General features: G+C 38.2%; 2 protein-coding genes across 10 annotated transcripts in view; both read right to left on the bottom strand.

The window, feature by feature from the left end:
• Window positions 1-14,691, bottom strand: part of LIPC (lipase C, hepatic type) — a 241,920-nt gene that overhangs the window by 32,744 nt on the left and 194,485 nt on the right. The window lies entirely within an intron of this gene.
• Window positions 1-14,691, bottom strand: part of RNF111 (ring finger protein 111) — a 55,105-nt gene that overhangs the window by 12,223 nt on the left and 28,191 nt on the right. For 6 of the 9 annotated variants that reach the window (XM_061347509.1, XM_061347513.1, XM_061347510.1 and 3 more), the window contains 8 exons: window positions 14,394-14,520; window positions 10,471-10,634; window positions 7,155-7,373; window positions 6,008-6,327; window positions 4,376-4,631; window positions 3,272-3,623; window positions 1,219-1,344; window positions 311-437 (listed from right to left, as the gene is read on the bottom strand). In XM_061347509.1, the coding sequence (XP_061203493.1) occupies window positions 311-437; window positions 1,219-1,344; window positions 3,272-3,623; window positions 4,376-4,631; window positions 6,008-6,327; window positions 7,155-7,373; window positions 10,471-10,634; window positions 14,394-14,520 (1,691 nt within the window). Of the gene's footprint in view, window positions 1-310; window positions 438-1,218; window positions 1,345-3,216; window positions 3,624-4,375; window positions 4,632-6,007; window positions 6,328-7,154; window positions 7,374-10,470; window positions 10,635-14,393; window positions 14,521-14,691 lie in introns of those variants that run through there. The other 3 variants (XM_061347506.1, XM_061347508.1, XR_009724597.1) reach the window with 2 other exon arrangements.

The raw sequence follows: 14,691 nt of genomic DNA, 5'->3' as shown, positions 1-14,691 counted from the left end.
ATGCAGAGGGTCAATGCATTGCAATGCAAGTGACAATTTAAACTTAAATATATTTCATTTTACAAGAGCTGAAGTTAGAAATGTTAGTGTCCTATACTGTTTCCTCTTGTTTGCCAATGAGCCTATTCTAGCTCCCTGTCTGGGAGCACCACACAAACACTGGAGTACTTTCTTCTTCAGAATAACCATTAAGTTTTGCAGCAACGTATACATGTTCAATCAAATGCAGTAAGCCATTAAGTAATTTTCCTGACAAACAAAATAACTACAATGAGCAATGATCTTAATTTTTCATATGACATCATCTTACCATTAGAGGAAGAGCCCCTATCTGCAAGTGATGAAGCCGAGGAGGTGCATGGTAGTGGGCCAAGTGAGGATGCAAGGGTCCTGGAGGGTAAGTAGCTGCAGTCACACCAGCTTCAATTCCCAGTTCCCTATCACAAGAACAAAAGTGGCATTACAGTAAAGGTAGATCTTAACTCCTAGATACTATTCCACTGCTTTGGAAAGCATACAATACAGCACTGCTACCACTACAGTTTTACATAAGATTTTTTTAAAAACTTGTTTAAGCACTGCTAAAGAACCATCATAATGCACCTGAAAGTTGGTTTTGAATCAACTGTGAAGATTCAGTATGATAAATCTGTAGAGCCAACCCCACATTTATCATGTCCAGAAATATAATCAGCATGGAGTCTCTGTAGCTCTTGCTGTGGGAACAGCAGCTGTCACACATGCACCTCTTCCCTTACTGAAAACAAACCAAACAAACAAGATGTATTTGACCATAATAAATATACTGTGGTACTTAAATGTAACCTTCATGAATGGGCCTGATACGATTTGAAGTAAGTTCAAAGATGAGAGAAAAACAGTATGGAACTCAAATCCAAAACTCTACAAAGAACATAAATGTGCTAATAGTGTTCAGCAATGCTTTACTTGCCTATTTTAAAATCAATACTTGAAATAACTAGAGTCAGTAACACTTAATTCCATTTTTAAATCAATGAATAAAACCCTCTAGCAATAAATTTAAGATAGAATATTCAAAACACTATTTCAAAGCCATTAACAGCCTCATCACATTTTAAACCACAGGTGCATGCAGCACTTTCTAAAATCATTATCAGCATTATCACCACTGTGATCTGCATACTACGGTCTTCTGACCTGAGTCCCGAACAACTAAAACAGTAGCTGGTTACTTACCAGGCAGATCTCTCTGGAGCTTGTCGTGGATGGGAAGACATTGTCTGAGGCACATGAATGTGATGCCCATGACCATAATTGGGATGCATTCTGTGAGGATGTGGAGGAGGCCGCTCATGAGCACGTCTGAACAACATAAAACAACAAGTAAATTTCACGTATTTGTTAATATCAAGTAAGCAACATCCATGATCAAAACATTACTGACAGAATTCATGGAATGCATTTAAAATAAAAATAACACTCCCCATACAGTAATTTTAACTTCAGATACAAGTTAGAAACTAATTACAGTACAAGTATCACATTCAAAGACACAGCCAGCTTCAGCTACTGTGATCTGCCTTTGGCAGACTTCACTACAGAAGGACTGACAACATGTTTAGTCCTAACCTAAAACTGCAGGTAGGAAAGCAAAGGCCACATGACAGTCACGTTGACATTCAATCATTCACAGTTATGCTGCAGCTAATTTTCAAGAAAACCATAAAAGCAAAAGTAATGAGGGGAAACTTAATACACTAATCAGAGGATACAATTGCCTCATAGCTCAAGTAGTAAGAATGCACAGTTTTTCCATGCCAGCTGGTACAGAACTACAGGTTTGGAAAAAAAAAATCTTCGGAAACCTGCTGGCTGAGTTCTGTTGCTTTACCACTTCCCAGTTCCAGAAAGAAATGATTTGGTATTTTTCACTGCATTACTTTCAACAAAGAAAGTTTTCAGGGTTTTTGGTGTGGGGTTTTTTTTTTGGGGGTAGGTTTTTAGTCCATAGAAACTTGGATTGTGCCAGAAGCAGTACAATGTGTTCAGATTAAGTACCACCTTAAACTACTTAACAATGTACACTAGACATTTGGTAAATTTATCTGTCTAGAGAAATAAAAAGTTACTTTACAGCACACTATTCTAATCACTGCAAACTGACACTTCTCCAGAGAACTCTATCAAGCTTGTATACAGTATGCTAGAAGTACTAGTTTCCTCCAACAGTATAGACCAACATAAGAATAAACTTGATCAGCAGAACCTACTCCTAGTCTCACCTTCCTTCAGTTTATCCTCTGTATAATTATACAGAAAAAATCTAGAAGAACATTTTAATACAAAACACCCCACAGAACAACTTCCATAATTCCATAAAAAATTTTATGTCATGTAGGCCCATATTTCCTAAAATGAGTCTAAGAAATAAATTTGAAATTATTTCTATGAATGTAAAACTTCCAGGCTGCCTATCCCACAATCTTAGTCTAAAACAGGTGATGAGATTTTAAAACAGAGAATCTTTATATTCTACAAATGCAGTACACCTTCACACGCTGCCTTTTGCACATTTCATGGCTGATTCAAAGACTGTAAGGAAGTTAGAACTGTTGTACCCACACTTGAGACATGACAGCGAGAAGAGGACTGCTTTCTGTTCATATTAGTGTCATAAATCTAGTTTAGCAACAACAGTGGCATCTCTTAAACAGTAACACCAAAGCTGCATCTCAACACTGGTCACATTTTCATACCGATACTATTCAGTCTTTCTTCTAAAGATGTAAAGGCATAGTAAACCTAAGTATCTAAGTTCAATCTGAATTTAACCTGGTAAACATTCTCTTATGATAAACTGTTCATTTTGTTTTAAAGTGTTCGAAATTTTGTTGTATTAGTTACATAAAAAGAATCTTAGCAGCATCAACAAGGAGAAACACAATGTCAAGGAACACATCTGAAAGGAAGTCATGATGTACTTTCCAAGCTGTTCACGTTGAAAAGGAATTCCTGCCTGTTATCTGGAGGATGAGAGAAACAGAAGCTTCTCTTCTCTTCCATGCCCATTCATGCCTTACCTGAAGACATATTCAGAGATGTAAGGGAACAGTTCAGCCTTAATGCTCACATAACTTTGGTGGTATGTAAAGACACCTTTTACCATGGTTTCATATTAATAGTTCCTAACCATGCAACTAACGGGTTGAGATTCACATGCAACATTTTACAAACCTGAGGGAAACGAATTATATGTTTAGATATTGCTCTGAGTACATTTGTGACATACGTTGGGTGTTGCATCATTCTTCTTCTCTGGACCTCCATCCTCTGGATCACTTCATGAGGATGTAGCCTCTGTGCTGGAGGTGCTGTTGCAGGGATGTGATGGGATATAGGCTGGTGTGTTGCAGGAAGATGCTGTGGCATTGGAGCAGCTGCACTGGCTAAAGGATGAGTTGGTGGTGGAGGTGGAACAGGATGAGAAGATGCATGAGAGGAGATTGAAGGATGGAAAGGATGCACTGGATGAGGGATAACATAATCTACTTGAGGTGGAGGTTGTGGCTGTGGTGGAGGATTTCCATGAGCATGAGGACATGCAGAAGCTTGATGGTGAAGAGGTCTGGTCAAAGAAGCATCTGCAATGAAAACATCAGGTGATTTTAATCTGGTCAGTTGCAGGTTATGACTGAAATTTATTTTAAAAACTATCTTTACACAAATGCTTCAATATTATTCCACTAATGTAAAAAGTGGCAATGGGAATACGTGCCTATCCAATTTTTAAATAGAGTAATTCCAGTAATATACCCTACAAGAAACCCTTACTTTCTGCATCCAAAAGTATTTCACTTGCCAGTGTTGGTAATACAAAAATAATAATTAAAAACCCCAAAACACACGAACAAACCCCTGTGTGATGCATACTGGAAAAGGAATATATGGGGAGAAAGTTTACTTCAAGTTTTTTGTTTATTTTCAATACCCACCCTGCCCACCGTTCTGTAGAGACATAAAATCCAAACAAAGAAATCACAAACAAATTAGTTGACTTTCTGAGCTTGCTCAAGCAGAGCTCACTGGGGGGATGGGATGGGGTATGGATCAAGGAAAACAAAATGAAGAGGCACTGCTAAAATACAAAGGAGATGAAAAATATTTTCATAGTAGATACAGCTGCTGAAGTCTGAGTATTATTAAGGTCACTCAGAAGAAAATACTTTCACCTCACCTCGATGCCATTCAAACCCTTTACACAACCTGAACTGTTTAAATACATTTCTTAATATATGTTTTGCTAGGCAAGTTCCAAGATCAAACCAAGCAGGCAGCCAGGGAAGATGTTTAAATGTTTGACTGGCTCCCCGCCCCCCACATACCCAGTACTTACAAGGAGAATGCATATAATGCCGACAAGAAGAGAGTGATGCCTGAGGAGGAGGTTGAGGCTGTGGCTGTGCAACCATACTTGATCCATATCCATCTATTGTTATTGATTGGCTTGGGCCAGCACTAGCCTGGTGCCCATAAATTGCAGTTCGAGAAGATGAACCAGGACAGCAGGGGTCAAAAGCAGATGTTCCATGAAAAGCACCACTTCCATGACTTCTTATAGCGCTGCTGCTTAAGTCTACTGGCAATGCCTGCTGGGTAAACAAACCATATTTTTTCAAGCAATTCTTCAGACATTGAAAACAGTAACCCTCAAACAATGTGATTAATAAAACCCAAATCAATCACAAGCAACTCAGATCCAAATTTTTAAGTTTTCAGGCTCAATTCTGGAACATTTGTTAAACTACAGTTGACATTTTCCAGACACAGCTACAGGCTGGGCAGAGAAGAGATTCAGAGCAGCCCTGCAGAGAAGGACTTGGGGGTGCTGATCAATGAGAAAATGAACATGAGCCAGCTTCAGTGTGCTCTTGCAGCCCAGAAAGCCAACCATATCCTGGGCTGCATCAAAAGGAGCGTGACCAGCAGGTCGAAGGAGGTGATCCTGCTCCTTTATTCTGCTCTCATGAGACCTCACTTGGAGTACTGTGTACAGTTCTGGTGTCCTCAACATAAAAAGGACATGGATCTGTTGGAACAAGTCCAGAAGAGGGCCACGAGAATGATCAGGGGACTGGAGCACCTCCCATATGAAGAGCGCTGAGAAAGTTGGGGCTCTTCAGCCTGGAGAAGAGAAGGCTGCGTGGAGGCCTCATAGCAGCCTTCCAGTATCTGAAGGGGGCATACAGGGATGCTGGGGATGGACTCTTCATTAGGGACTGTAGTGGTAGGACAAGGGGTAATGAGTTAAAACTTAAACAGGGGAAGCTTAGATTAGATATAAGGAGGAAATTCTTTCCTGTTAGGGTAGTGAGGCACTGGAATAGGTTGTCCAGGGAGGTTGTGAATGCTTCATCCCTGGCAGTGTTCAAGGCTAGGTTGGACGAGGCCTTGGGTAATATGGTTTAGAGCCAGGTGTCCCTGCCCATGGCAGGGGGGGTGGAACTTGATGATCTTAAGGTCCTTTCCAACCCTAACTATTCTATGATTCTATCCTATGATTCTATGATTCTATATAAATTAAGTTTGGCCAGTATTGTTCTTAATAATAACTGTCTTGGTTTAGAGCTGTGGTTTTAATTACTTAAGTTAAAAACCAATGGTTTTAGAAGAGCAAGTCTTACATCTTTTATAAACAGAGCATTAGACTTACTTTTTTTTCTTCTCTTAAAGCAGCTGAAGCATTTGCATTGCAAAACTGCTATGGTAAAAAGAGTGTATTTCAAGGTATTTATGTTTGGTTTGCTTAAACAGCAACTATCATCTTACAGTCATCCAAAGGATATCACCTGTCAGTGATAGGATTATGACTGTAAAGTTTCAGGTTTTGTGTGTCCATATATTATAGCTCAAATTTTCTTTTAGTTCCTTTCTATAATGCCTGCTACAGAACAAACATCCCATTCTGCTGTCTCATAAATGTAATGACTTGAAATCACAAAGGGAGAGTCACAAGAGTTAAACATGCCTGGTCATGGTAACTGGTGCCAGAACTGCTGCTCGCTCCACAAGGTGCAGGCACTGGAGGTGGCCTTTCAACAGGGCAGCTGGAGTCACTGAATGAAGGAGATAGTGGAACAGCTGGATGAGGGTTGTGGTGGTGGTGGTGGTGATGCTGAAAGTGGTGGCCATGCTGCTGAAAGCAGCTTGTATGTGGGTGCCCCAATGCATGATGAGTCTGTGAAGGTCCTCCACAAGGAGAATGCTGAGGGCAGCACGATGGTAACCTTGGCATAGCTGGAGGGCCAGTTTCCAGTGTCGTATTAGATGCAGCTCTTCTGATATCATCTTGAAGATAAAGAAAATTTGGTATTAAAATGAAAGTAATTAGTAAAGCTCATCACCATAAAACTGCATCTTAAATAGAAAAAAAGTATTGTACTTCATGATATTGTACTTCAGACAAATAACTAACTGAAAACCAGATCTAAACTAAAACAAAATAAACTGGATACAAAAAAAAAGAAGATTTAGGCATGCCTTTCAAATGAACCAAAGCAAAATGTTTCAGGTGGATGTACTCAAGTGAACCACTTATTTAAGTCACGTTATCAGCAGGGAAAGGAGGAAAAATTGTACCTGTTGTTAGTGCACAAGAACCTCCACTTCTTGTGCAGCTGTGGTCAGCTCAGATTTTCTGTACCTCACCTGAGTTGCAGATAGCACCCATGTTTCAGGTATGTTATGAATGCTATGTATACACAGTTTTACTACAGGTCAGTATCTAACAGGTCTGTATAAATGTGCTTTCAGTCAGGTAAAATAAAGGGAGGTTCAAGGAATGTACATATATCCTTCACTTCCTTACAATACACATTACAAAACCCCCCTGTAACACATTGCAATGGAAGAATCAATTCCCCGTGAACTATGTTCTAACTCCTCAGAAAGTAAGGTGGTTCACTGGGTACAACTATATAATTCCTATAGGCAAAAGCAGAAGGCTCCAGCACAACTTCCTTCATCTCTGGGGAGAAATCAGATTCCTGTCCTCCCAAATCACTACTGTTATGTTCAGTAGTTAAAGTTCACATGCCATTTAATCTAGAGAGCGACCATTAATCTCCTTTGTACCAGGAGGCAACACAACAATTTAGAAAGCTCTTATTCTGTACCTCCAGGTGAACTACCAGCAGTGCCGCCACTGGGAAGACTAGCACTTGTCTCTGGTGTTGCAGAGGGCTGGATGTTGGAGACGTCTGGAGATGAATCAGAGGTCTGCTGAGATGAATCAGAGGTCTGCTCCGAGGCAGACCTACTAGAACTGTTACTGGTAGAAGAACTCGTGACCTGCGGCTCCACTCTAGCTGGCGTGGTTGGCACAACTGTTGGCTCTAGCAAAATAAAAAAAGCTTTCATGTTCCTTAAGCTTTAAAAGCAGCTGGTTTGGTTGATTTTGTTCTGTTTTGTTTGTTGGTTGGTTGGTTTTGGTGAGGTTTTTGGGTTGGTGCATTTGGTTTTTATTATTGCTGCTGGGTTTTAGTAATTCTACAAGAAATTCTCAATTCTGGTCTTGCCAGATGCTGAGCAAGTTGGAACACAAAAAACTGACAGGTACAAAATACAAAAGTTAATTCTGTTTCACTTGTGTGTAGAAAAAAAACAGCATTTAAAAAATTAGCTCAAATTTTAAGGATTAATATAAAAACCAAGTCCCAACCAAATCTGACAGATGAAGTTTTATTTACTGAGTAACACTGCTACAAAGGAAATTAAATTACTTTGGTACTTTGTGATCAACATTTGCTGAAATCTTTTATAAATCCAGAGGCAAACTTCTCTCTGGTTATTACCATTACCATTTTTTTAATGCCTACAAAGCAAAGACTTCTAGATAACTAACCAAGAGCAGCGTAATACCATCTAAGCTAAACAGTGCCACTTTACAAAATTCAGTCATTCCAGATGCAGAGTACCAAAGCCTAAAGCAAGATAAACTTGGTTTCTAGACCCAATTAAAAGCAGATTCATTAAATCAGTATTTGAAACTTCTGTTAAAAGTACATGTATGTTCATTTGGCATATTGTAAAGGTAATAGTTGAGAATATATTTAATATAGAGGGAAACAGACAAAACACTTCATAAATCTTGTTCTCTACTACACAATTGTAAACGGGTTAAAATTTAAAAGGATACTTGGGAGCAAAATTCGAATCTAGTCTTTAAAACACCTGCCTTTGACTGCAAGTTTGAAATTTATCTCTGATTACTGAAGAAGGCAATGACATGACTAGGAATATGAGATACCGTAAAAGGGAATACCATCAGAAACAGCTCAGGTTTGCTTTGCTAATAAAGATGTCTGCATGGATGTCAGGATGAAAAAAAAAAAAAAGAAAAAAGAAAAAAAGAGCATCAAAACACTTCAAATAATTTTTAGACAAAGTCTCAAAATACAAGATGACTAGCTTTCAAAATTGCTCTCTACGTCTACTAGGTGTATGAGCAAGTCACAGGAACAAGCTTATCTCCCTTCTTGCAAGTCTGAACTCATACATTAAAAAACCATGACCTGTTACCTACATTTAAAATCCTGCAGATTTTAATGTGGCATTCAAATATACTGGATTTTATTTACAGGAAAACATTGGGAGAAATGTATTAATGTTCAAATTCAGAAAAAATTCAGCATGCCCTATAGGACACCTATAGCCTAACATGGCCATGTGATCATACAGTGGCTAAAGACTGGATGCTAGTATGTTCTGAAAGCAATCCTGCAGTCAGACAGTTCTCAATTCTAACAGCCTCAATCACGCTGCTAGCCTGTTACTGTGTGGACTCACCACCAGCAATACAAACAACTCTGTCCCATCATAAATATACACATTACAAAAATAAAAGTTCGTTGAGCAATAGTATTTTTAAAAATAATTTGATTCCTGAATTTAAGGCTAAATTCTAGAAAGTGTTTAAAGAGTACAATTAAAGCAACAGATGGCCTCTATTCTGCCCTTGTGAGGCTGCATTTCAGTTGCGTAGTTCTGGTATCCTTAACATAAAAAGGACATGGAACTGCTGGAGCAAGTCCAGAGGAGGCACATGAGGATGATCAGCGGGCTGGAGCAACTCCTGTATGAAGACAGGCTGATAAAGTTGGGGCTGTTCAGCCTGGAGAAGAGAAGGGTGCACAGAGACCTCATAGCAGCCTTCCAGGATCTGAAGGGGGCTTACAAGGATGGTGGAGAGGGACTGCAGCGACAGGACAAGGGGGTAATGAGTTCAAACTTAAACAGAGGAGGTTCAGGACAGATATAAGGAAGAAGTTCTTTACTGGGCGGGAGGTTGCTCAAAGAAGTGGTAAATGTTCCATCCTTTGCAGCGCTCAAGGCCAGGTTGGACAAAGCTTTGGGCAACATGGTTTAGGATGAGGTGTCCCTGGCCATGGCAGGGGAGTTGGAACTAGATAATCTTAAGGTCCTTTCCAACTCTAACCATTCTATGATTCCCTTTTGTTGATACAGTTATGATACTTCACAGTAAACCTATATAAAGAAAAGAATCTGTAAATCAACCCATCCTCTTCCTTAAAAACCATCAGAAAACAAAAACCAGTTACAAACTCTTCCAACTCTCCAACCTACCCCAAAAATCAAGACAATTTAAAGAATAAGATATTGCAAGATACTAGCTTGCAATATGCTAAGGGATGGAAGCACAGCAGGACAAAACTTATGTTAAAAATTAAAAGTAACCTGAACCCAAGAAATCCCCCAAACCACCACCAATAGCAAAAAATGAAACTGCAAAAAAGTACAAGAGCAAATTCTCAAATCCTGACAATACATGGAAGTTGCTCTTATGATTTTTAGCAGAAACAGATTTATTAAATGCTAGAAGACTTTAATGTTAGGAAACAATTAAAGGTTACAGCTTCAGAAACCTAACAAACTTTACTAGTTTGGGGTTACTGGTTTGCTTTCTGGCTTGTTTGGTTTTTGTTTTGTTGGGGATTTGTTGGGGTTTTTTTTTGTTGTTTGGTTGGTTGGTTTTGGTTGGGTTTTTTCCTTCCTTTTTTGAAAATAATTTTTACTCCAAAGCCTACAAGAACAGTAACTATTCCAAAGCACAAGGAGCAATAGATTTTACTTCTACAGTGTTGTACTGAAGTGCATATTATAAAAGAAGCAGTTCCAGCCTGTTCTGTAATTTCTGCCTGGTGAGTCAGCCTTCAGACACACACCACACACACTCAGGTCAGTTTTGGAAGAAAAATTACATCTAGCAGACCCACTGGGGATGGATAAACTTTAATTTTAAAAGTAAAGCCACAAGAGGATTTTCTGATGGGCCTGGAAATTGGTTTGTTTAGAATTAAGACATTTTCATAGAATGGTTATGTTGTAACCAATGCAGTTAACTTCTCTCCCCTTACACTGATCATCCTGCTTCTGAAAAAGGAAGAGATTTCTCAGATCAATGCAACTTACCATCTTCATCCACTGTAAGGTCCACTACTTCTGCTGCATTCTGTCTCAGTGGTTGTATGACTGTGGAGATCCTACTGCGGTTCCTCTGTTCTTGAGGTCGTGCAGCATGAGAACCAGAGCTTTGTCCCCAGTGTGATCTTGTGTGTCCAAGTGCTGAACGAGACCTTAAAACAAGATAACACCTTAAGTACTGGACTAGTTTTGGCCTTTATTATTTTTTCTCCTCAGTTTTTGAGAAGATTTGTAGTATTTTTTTAATTATTATTTAGTATTTTTATTACTAGAAAAGCATTTTGTTGTGTTGGAATACCCCACTGCTCCACATGTGTACTTGCATTACTGCAGCTTTTATCAGATAACGTAATGACAAATACTCAACAGGGAGTGTTTAAAGGTCTTTTAACCATGTTGCTGTGAAATACATACAAGAAACTTATAAAACAATTCACTGTGAAACTCTACAACCGCAGTCAGGCAGCAGTTACTTCTGATGTCATGTTTTATCTTTGTTAATAGTAAATAAAGAGTCTCCAAATCCTATGCTATTCCTATGCTATCTGAAACAGCAGATTTATGAATGCTGGCAGAATTGTAAAGACAAGGAACATCTGTAAGCATTAAGTTATTGTGAATGTTAACTTGGGACAGAATATTTTCAGGTCATTTCTGTGTTTTCTATTTAAAAAAATGTCCTAAAAGTGCAAAATCTCTGGACTTTTCTCCCTTGAATATTATGTTTCTCCTCTTCTCAAAGAACAAGCACAACTTGGTGTAACATTTACATGAAGAAATGTGGTTTGAGAGAAAATCATAAGCCTGGAAACCATGCCTAAGGACAGAGATGGTTTTATCTCTGTAGCATAACATCTGGCACCTCTTTAATTCAGCCATACAAACCCAAGCACTCAAATCAGTGATGTTCTGGAATTTCAGTTAAGAGAATACCATCTGTAATTAAGGGAAGAATATTTTTACAGCATGGTATTTACCAGTTCACTGTTAAAAACCTCTGACTCTCTGATATTTAGACAGATCAAGCAGCTCTTATTTTCCAGGTTGAAAAAACAGTGTACTCAGCCTTCAGAAATTCAGAAGAGGAAAAGGTGAAGAAAAGGGAATAACTTCACTAAAAACGAACTAAACCCACTGCACATATCACCATGATCTCAGTCTACATTTCTCTTCTGTCTGTACTCCCTTTAACCCATCTGTGTAACTCACTAACAAAGATCAGTGTATGTTCCTGTAGTGCAAAAAGCATGTTTGCTACAGTCTTATCTGGCTTACATTTCCACTCCACTTTAGTAATCACTTTAAAGACGGAGCTGGTACAAAAAGGTTAAAAAAAATTTCTTTCAAGTCTGGGTTTACATTATATCCAAATTGATTTGTTTGTGCTTTGTGTGTGTCCTACTGACCATCCAGAATGAAATTTACCTCCCTGGTCACCTCTTTGGTGACTCAAGGTGTGCTCTTGTAATAAAAAGAACGGTTAATGTCTCACCTCCTACTTCATTTTCTCCTCGCCTGGAGTTAAGTAAGATGGAAAATGCTATTTCTATGTTCTTTATCTATCCTGCCTACAACACACTGATAAAAGTGAAAGACTATCTTATGTACACTAACATGTTCCCGGGTCTACATCACAACAGATGCTTTGCCTCAACACTTCCAACACAAAACTGTTTTTGTTTCTAGCTTTTTGAAGTCTAAACACAAATTTTGAGTTTTTAAGAGATCCATGGGTTGTGCTGTCTGGAGAATGCTGGCTTCCTTCCTTGCTGCTTCAACTAGTTTTCTTTTATACCACAAAAAAAAAAAAAAAAAGACTAAAAGGAAGAGTCAGGAAGAGACAGATTAAACACCTCATGAATTTTCTTTCCTTCTTTCTGATCTTTAAGTCTTCTTTCTGATCTGGGCTAAAATGCCCAGCATGCTTGTATGCATGCTCAACCAACAGCTGACCTTCAGGTACTACCAAGTACATTCATATAAAAACCCCCCTGTATTCAAATGAGTCAATTCCTTTCAAACTAAGTTTCACCTGTAAATTGCAAATTTCCTGCATAGGAAATACTCTATGTACAAGGTACAAAAGACTAATTCAGCAGTTTTTGACATTTCAGGCTCAAGATTGGAATTTAAGACTCTTCTTAATCATAGCAAGCTTTCTGGAATTCCTCTCTATCTGTATTACATAAACAAACAAAACCAACCAATACTAAACACACAGAATCATTACTTTTTCCATTAACAAAATAAACCCCAGATACTTCTTTTGATCTTCTCAAAAAGTTTTCAGCTGAAAATTTTCAGCGATGTTGTGTTGCAACAGTTGAGAGCAAGAATAGTAAAAAGTTGAAAAGCAAAACCTAATTTGACCATTCTGTTATAATCTACAAGAGAGATACATAATCAAATACCTTTGAGAAATCTTCATGTTAGAAGGTCTAACAAACCAAACAGGCCAGAAATTTAATTCACCAGAATTGATTCAATCTCCTTCTCACCTAAGGCACCAGGCAAAACAAGACTAACATCAATTAAAAGAGGGAGGCCTGCTGCTCCTGTTTTGGCTGTAGCATTGCAGAAGGTAAGAAGGTAGTTATATTTTCCCCCCGCCAAGTCTTTTATGGCTAATGCATAAAATACTTTTATTGGTGCGAGGAAGAGAGAAAGCTGTTTATTTTCTAAAAGCATCTTTATGTCTTGGGAGATTTCAATTCATGTTCCATAAGCCAAATCAATTTCATCTGATTCTTTTACCTGTTAAAGCTTTTCATGAAAGTTGTAAGAGGCTAAGGTGTTAACCTGATGTAGCTCAAGTCTTTCCAAGCATATATGCTGTTCTCAATAAACACATTCATGTGGATAAATCAACTATTTCTAGAAACATGTTTCTAAACCTCAAAACAGAGCATTTGTTGATTCTGCAGCCTTTGTTTTCTTTTAAACAGAAGGAAATAAATATTGTTGAAGAAATTAATGTTGATTTCTCTTATCTCTCCCTACTTCTTCTTCGCTATAGATTGAGGCTGTATATTTTTGTGAGTATGACATCCTTTGTATGCTGGAGTTACACAATTAAGTTTCAAGTGTTCATGAAATTTACATTATTCACGCATTTGTCTTCAACATAAAATTGGCTTATTCACTGTGACATTTATTGCAGTAAGTGATTTTTGCATGAAAACTTGTCTGTTATTTTGAATTTAAAACTGCATCAGTGAAAGCACTGTCTGACAACAAAGAGATGGAATATTTTCATAATTTACTGCCTATTGCTCCTTTGTCATTATTTTGTAAAAAAAAAAAAAAAAAAAAGTAGCATCATTATTCATATTCTACAATTTGTTAACAACTCTGGAAACATACACAACAGGAAGGCATCTCCAACAGTCCCACACACGGCAATTTCAAGGTTTCTTCAAGGAACTCCAGTATATTCCTCAAAATCTGACAAATACAGAACAGAACTTCCAGAGAGGCATGAAAAACAGGAAAGCGTACACAGCAGAAACTTCAGAAGAGTAGGATGCTTTTGTGAAAAATGCTCATCTAATCCCTAGTCAACTCAGCCTACATTCACTCACTCTAGGAGCTGTACAGCGGTATACCTTTGCTTCACTAAAATTCTGCTCATCAGTCACACTAACTACAACCACCTCAACAACTCCCAATTAGTTGAATTGTTAAGCTTTGACAAAGCTGTGACCTGGGGCTTTGAGTTGTAAAGGTTTGGTTGGTTGGTTTTTGTTTGATTGGTTTTGTTTGGTTGGGTTTTTAAATAAAAAAAATGCATGCTATGCATCCTGGTTAGAATCTCTATGACACTGCTTTAGACACTTTTAATGACACAGAACCTTGTGACGAACTTGGGAGTCAAGAAAAAATGCATGAATTCAAACAGATGCAAACCTCACCTGTAGCTTTCACCAACTGTGACAATCTCCACTTCACTATCAGTTGAGGTAACATTTATTTCTTCATTAGCAGTAACCTGGGGAGTGGAGGATGCTTCAATCACCACAACATCTTCATCAATACTTCCTGATGAGGAAAAAGAAAGAAGGAAGTTTGTATATTTCATCTATCTCAGGAGCTGTAATTATAAGAGACTGCTTTTTTTTTACTAGACTTAAAATGCATGTAGGTAATTTCACTGGCTATGTCAAAACTGTAAGTATAACTGTCAACTACACGACCTAGTTATTAAAGGTA

Source organism: Neopsephotus bourkii, unplaced genomic scaffold (genome assembly GCF_033783945.1).
Source record: "Neopsephotus bourkii isolate Nb327-2 ecotype Australia unplaced genomic scaffold, CSIRO-AGI_Nbou_v1 NB_318, whole genome shotgun sequence".
NCBI classification, from domain to species: Eukaryota; Metazoa; Chordata; class Aves; order Psittaciformes; family Psittacidae; genus Neopsephotus; species Neopsephotus bourkii.
This window is presented reverse-complemented; position numbering and strand designations above follow the sequence as displayed.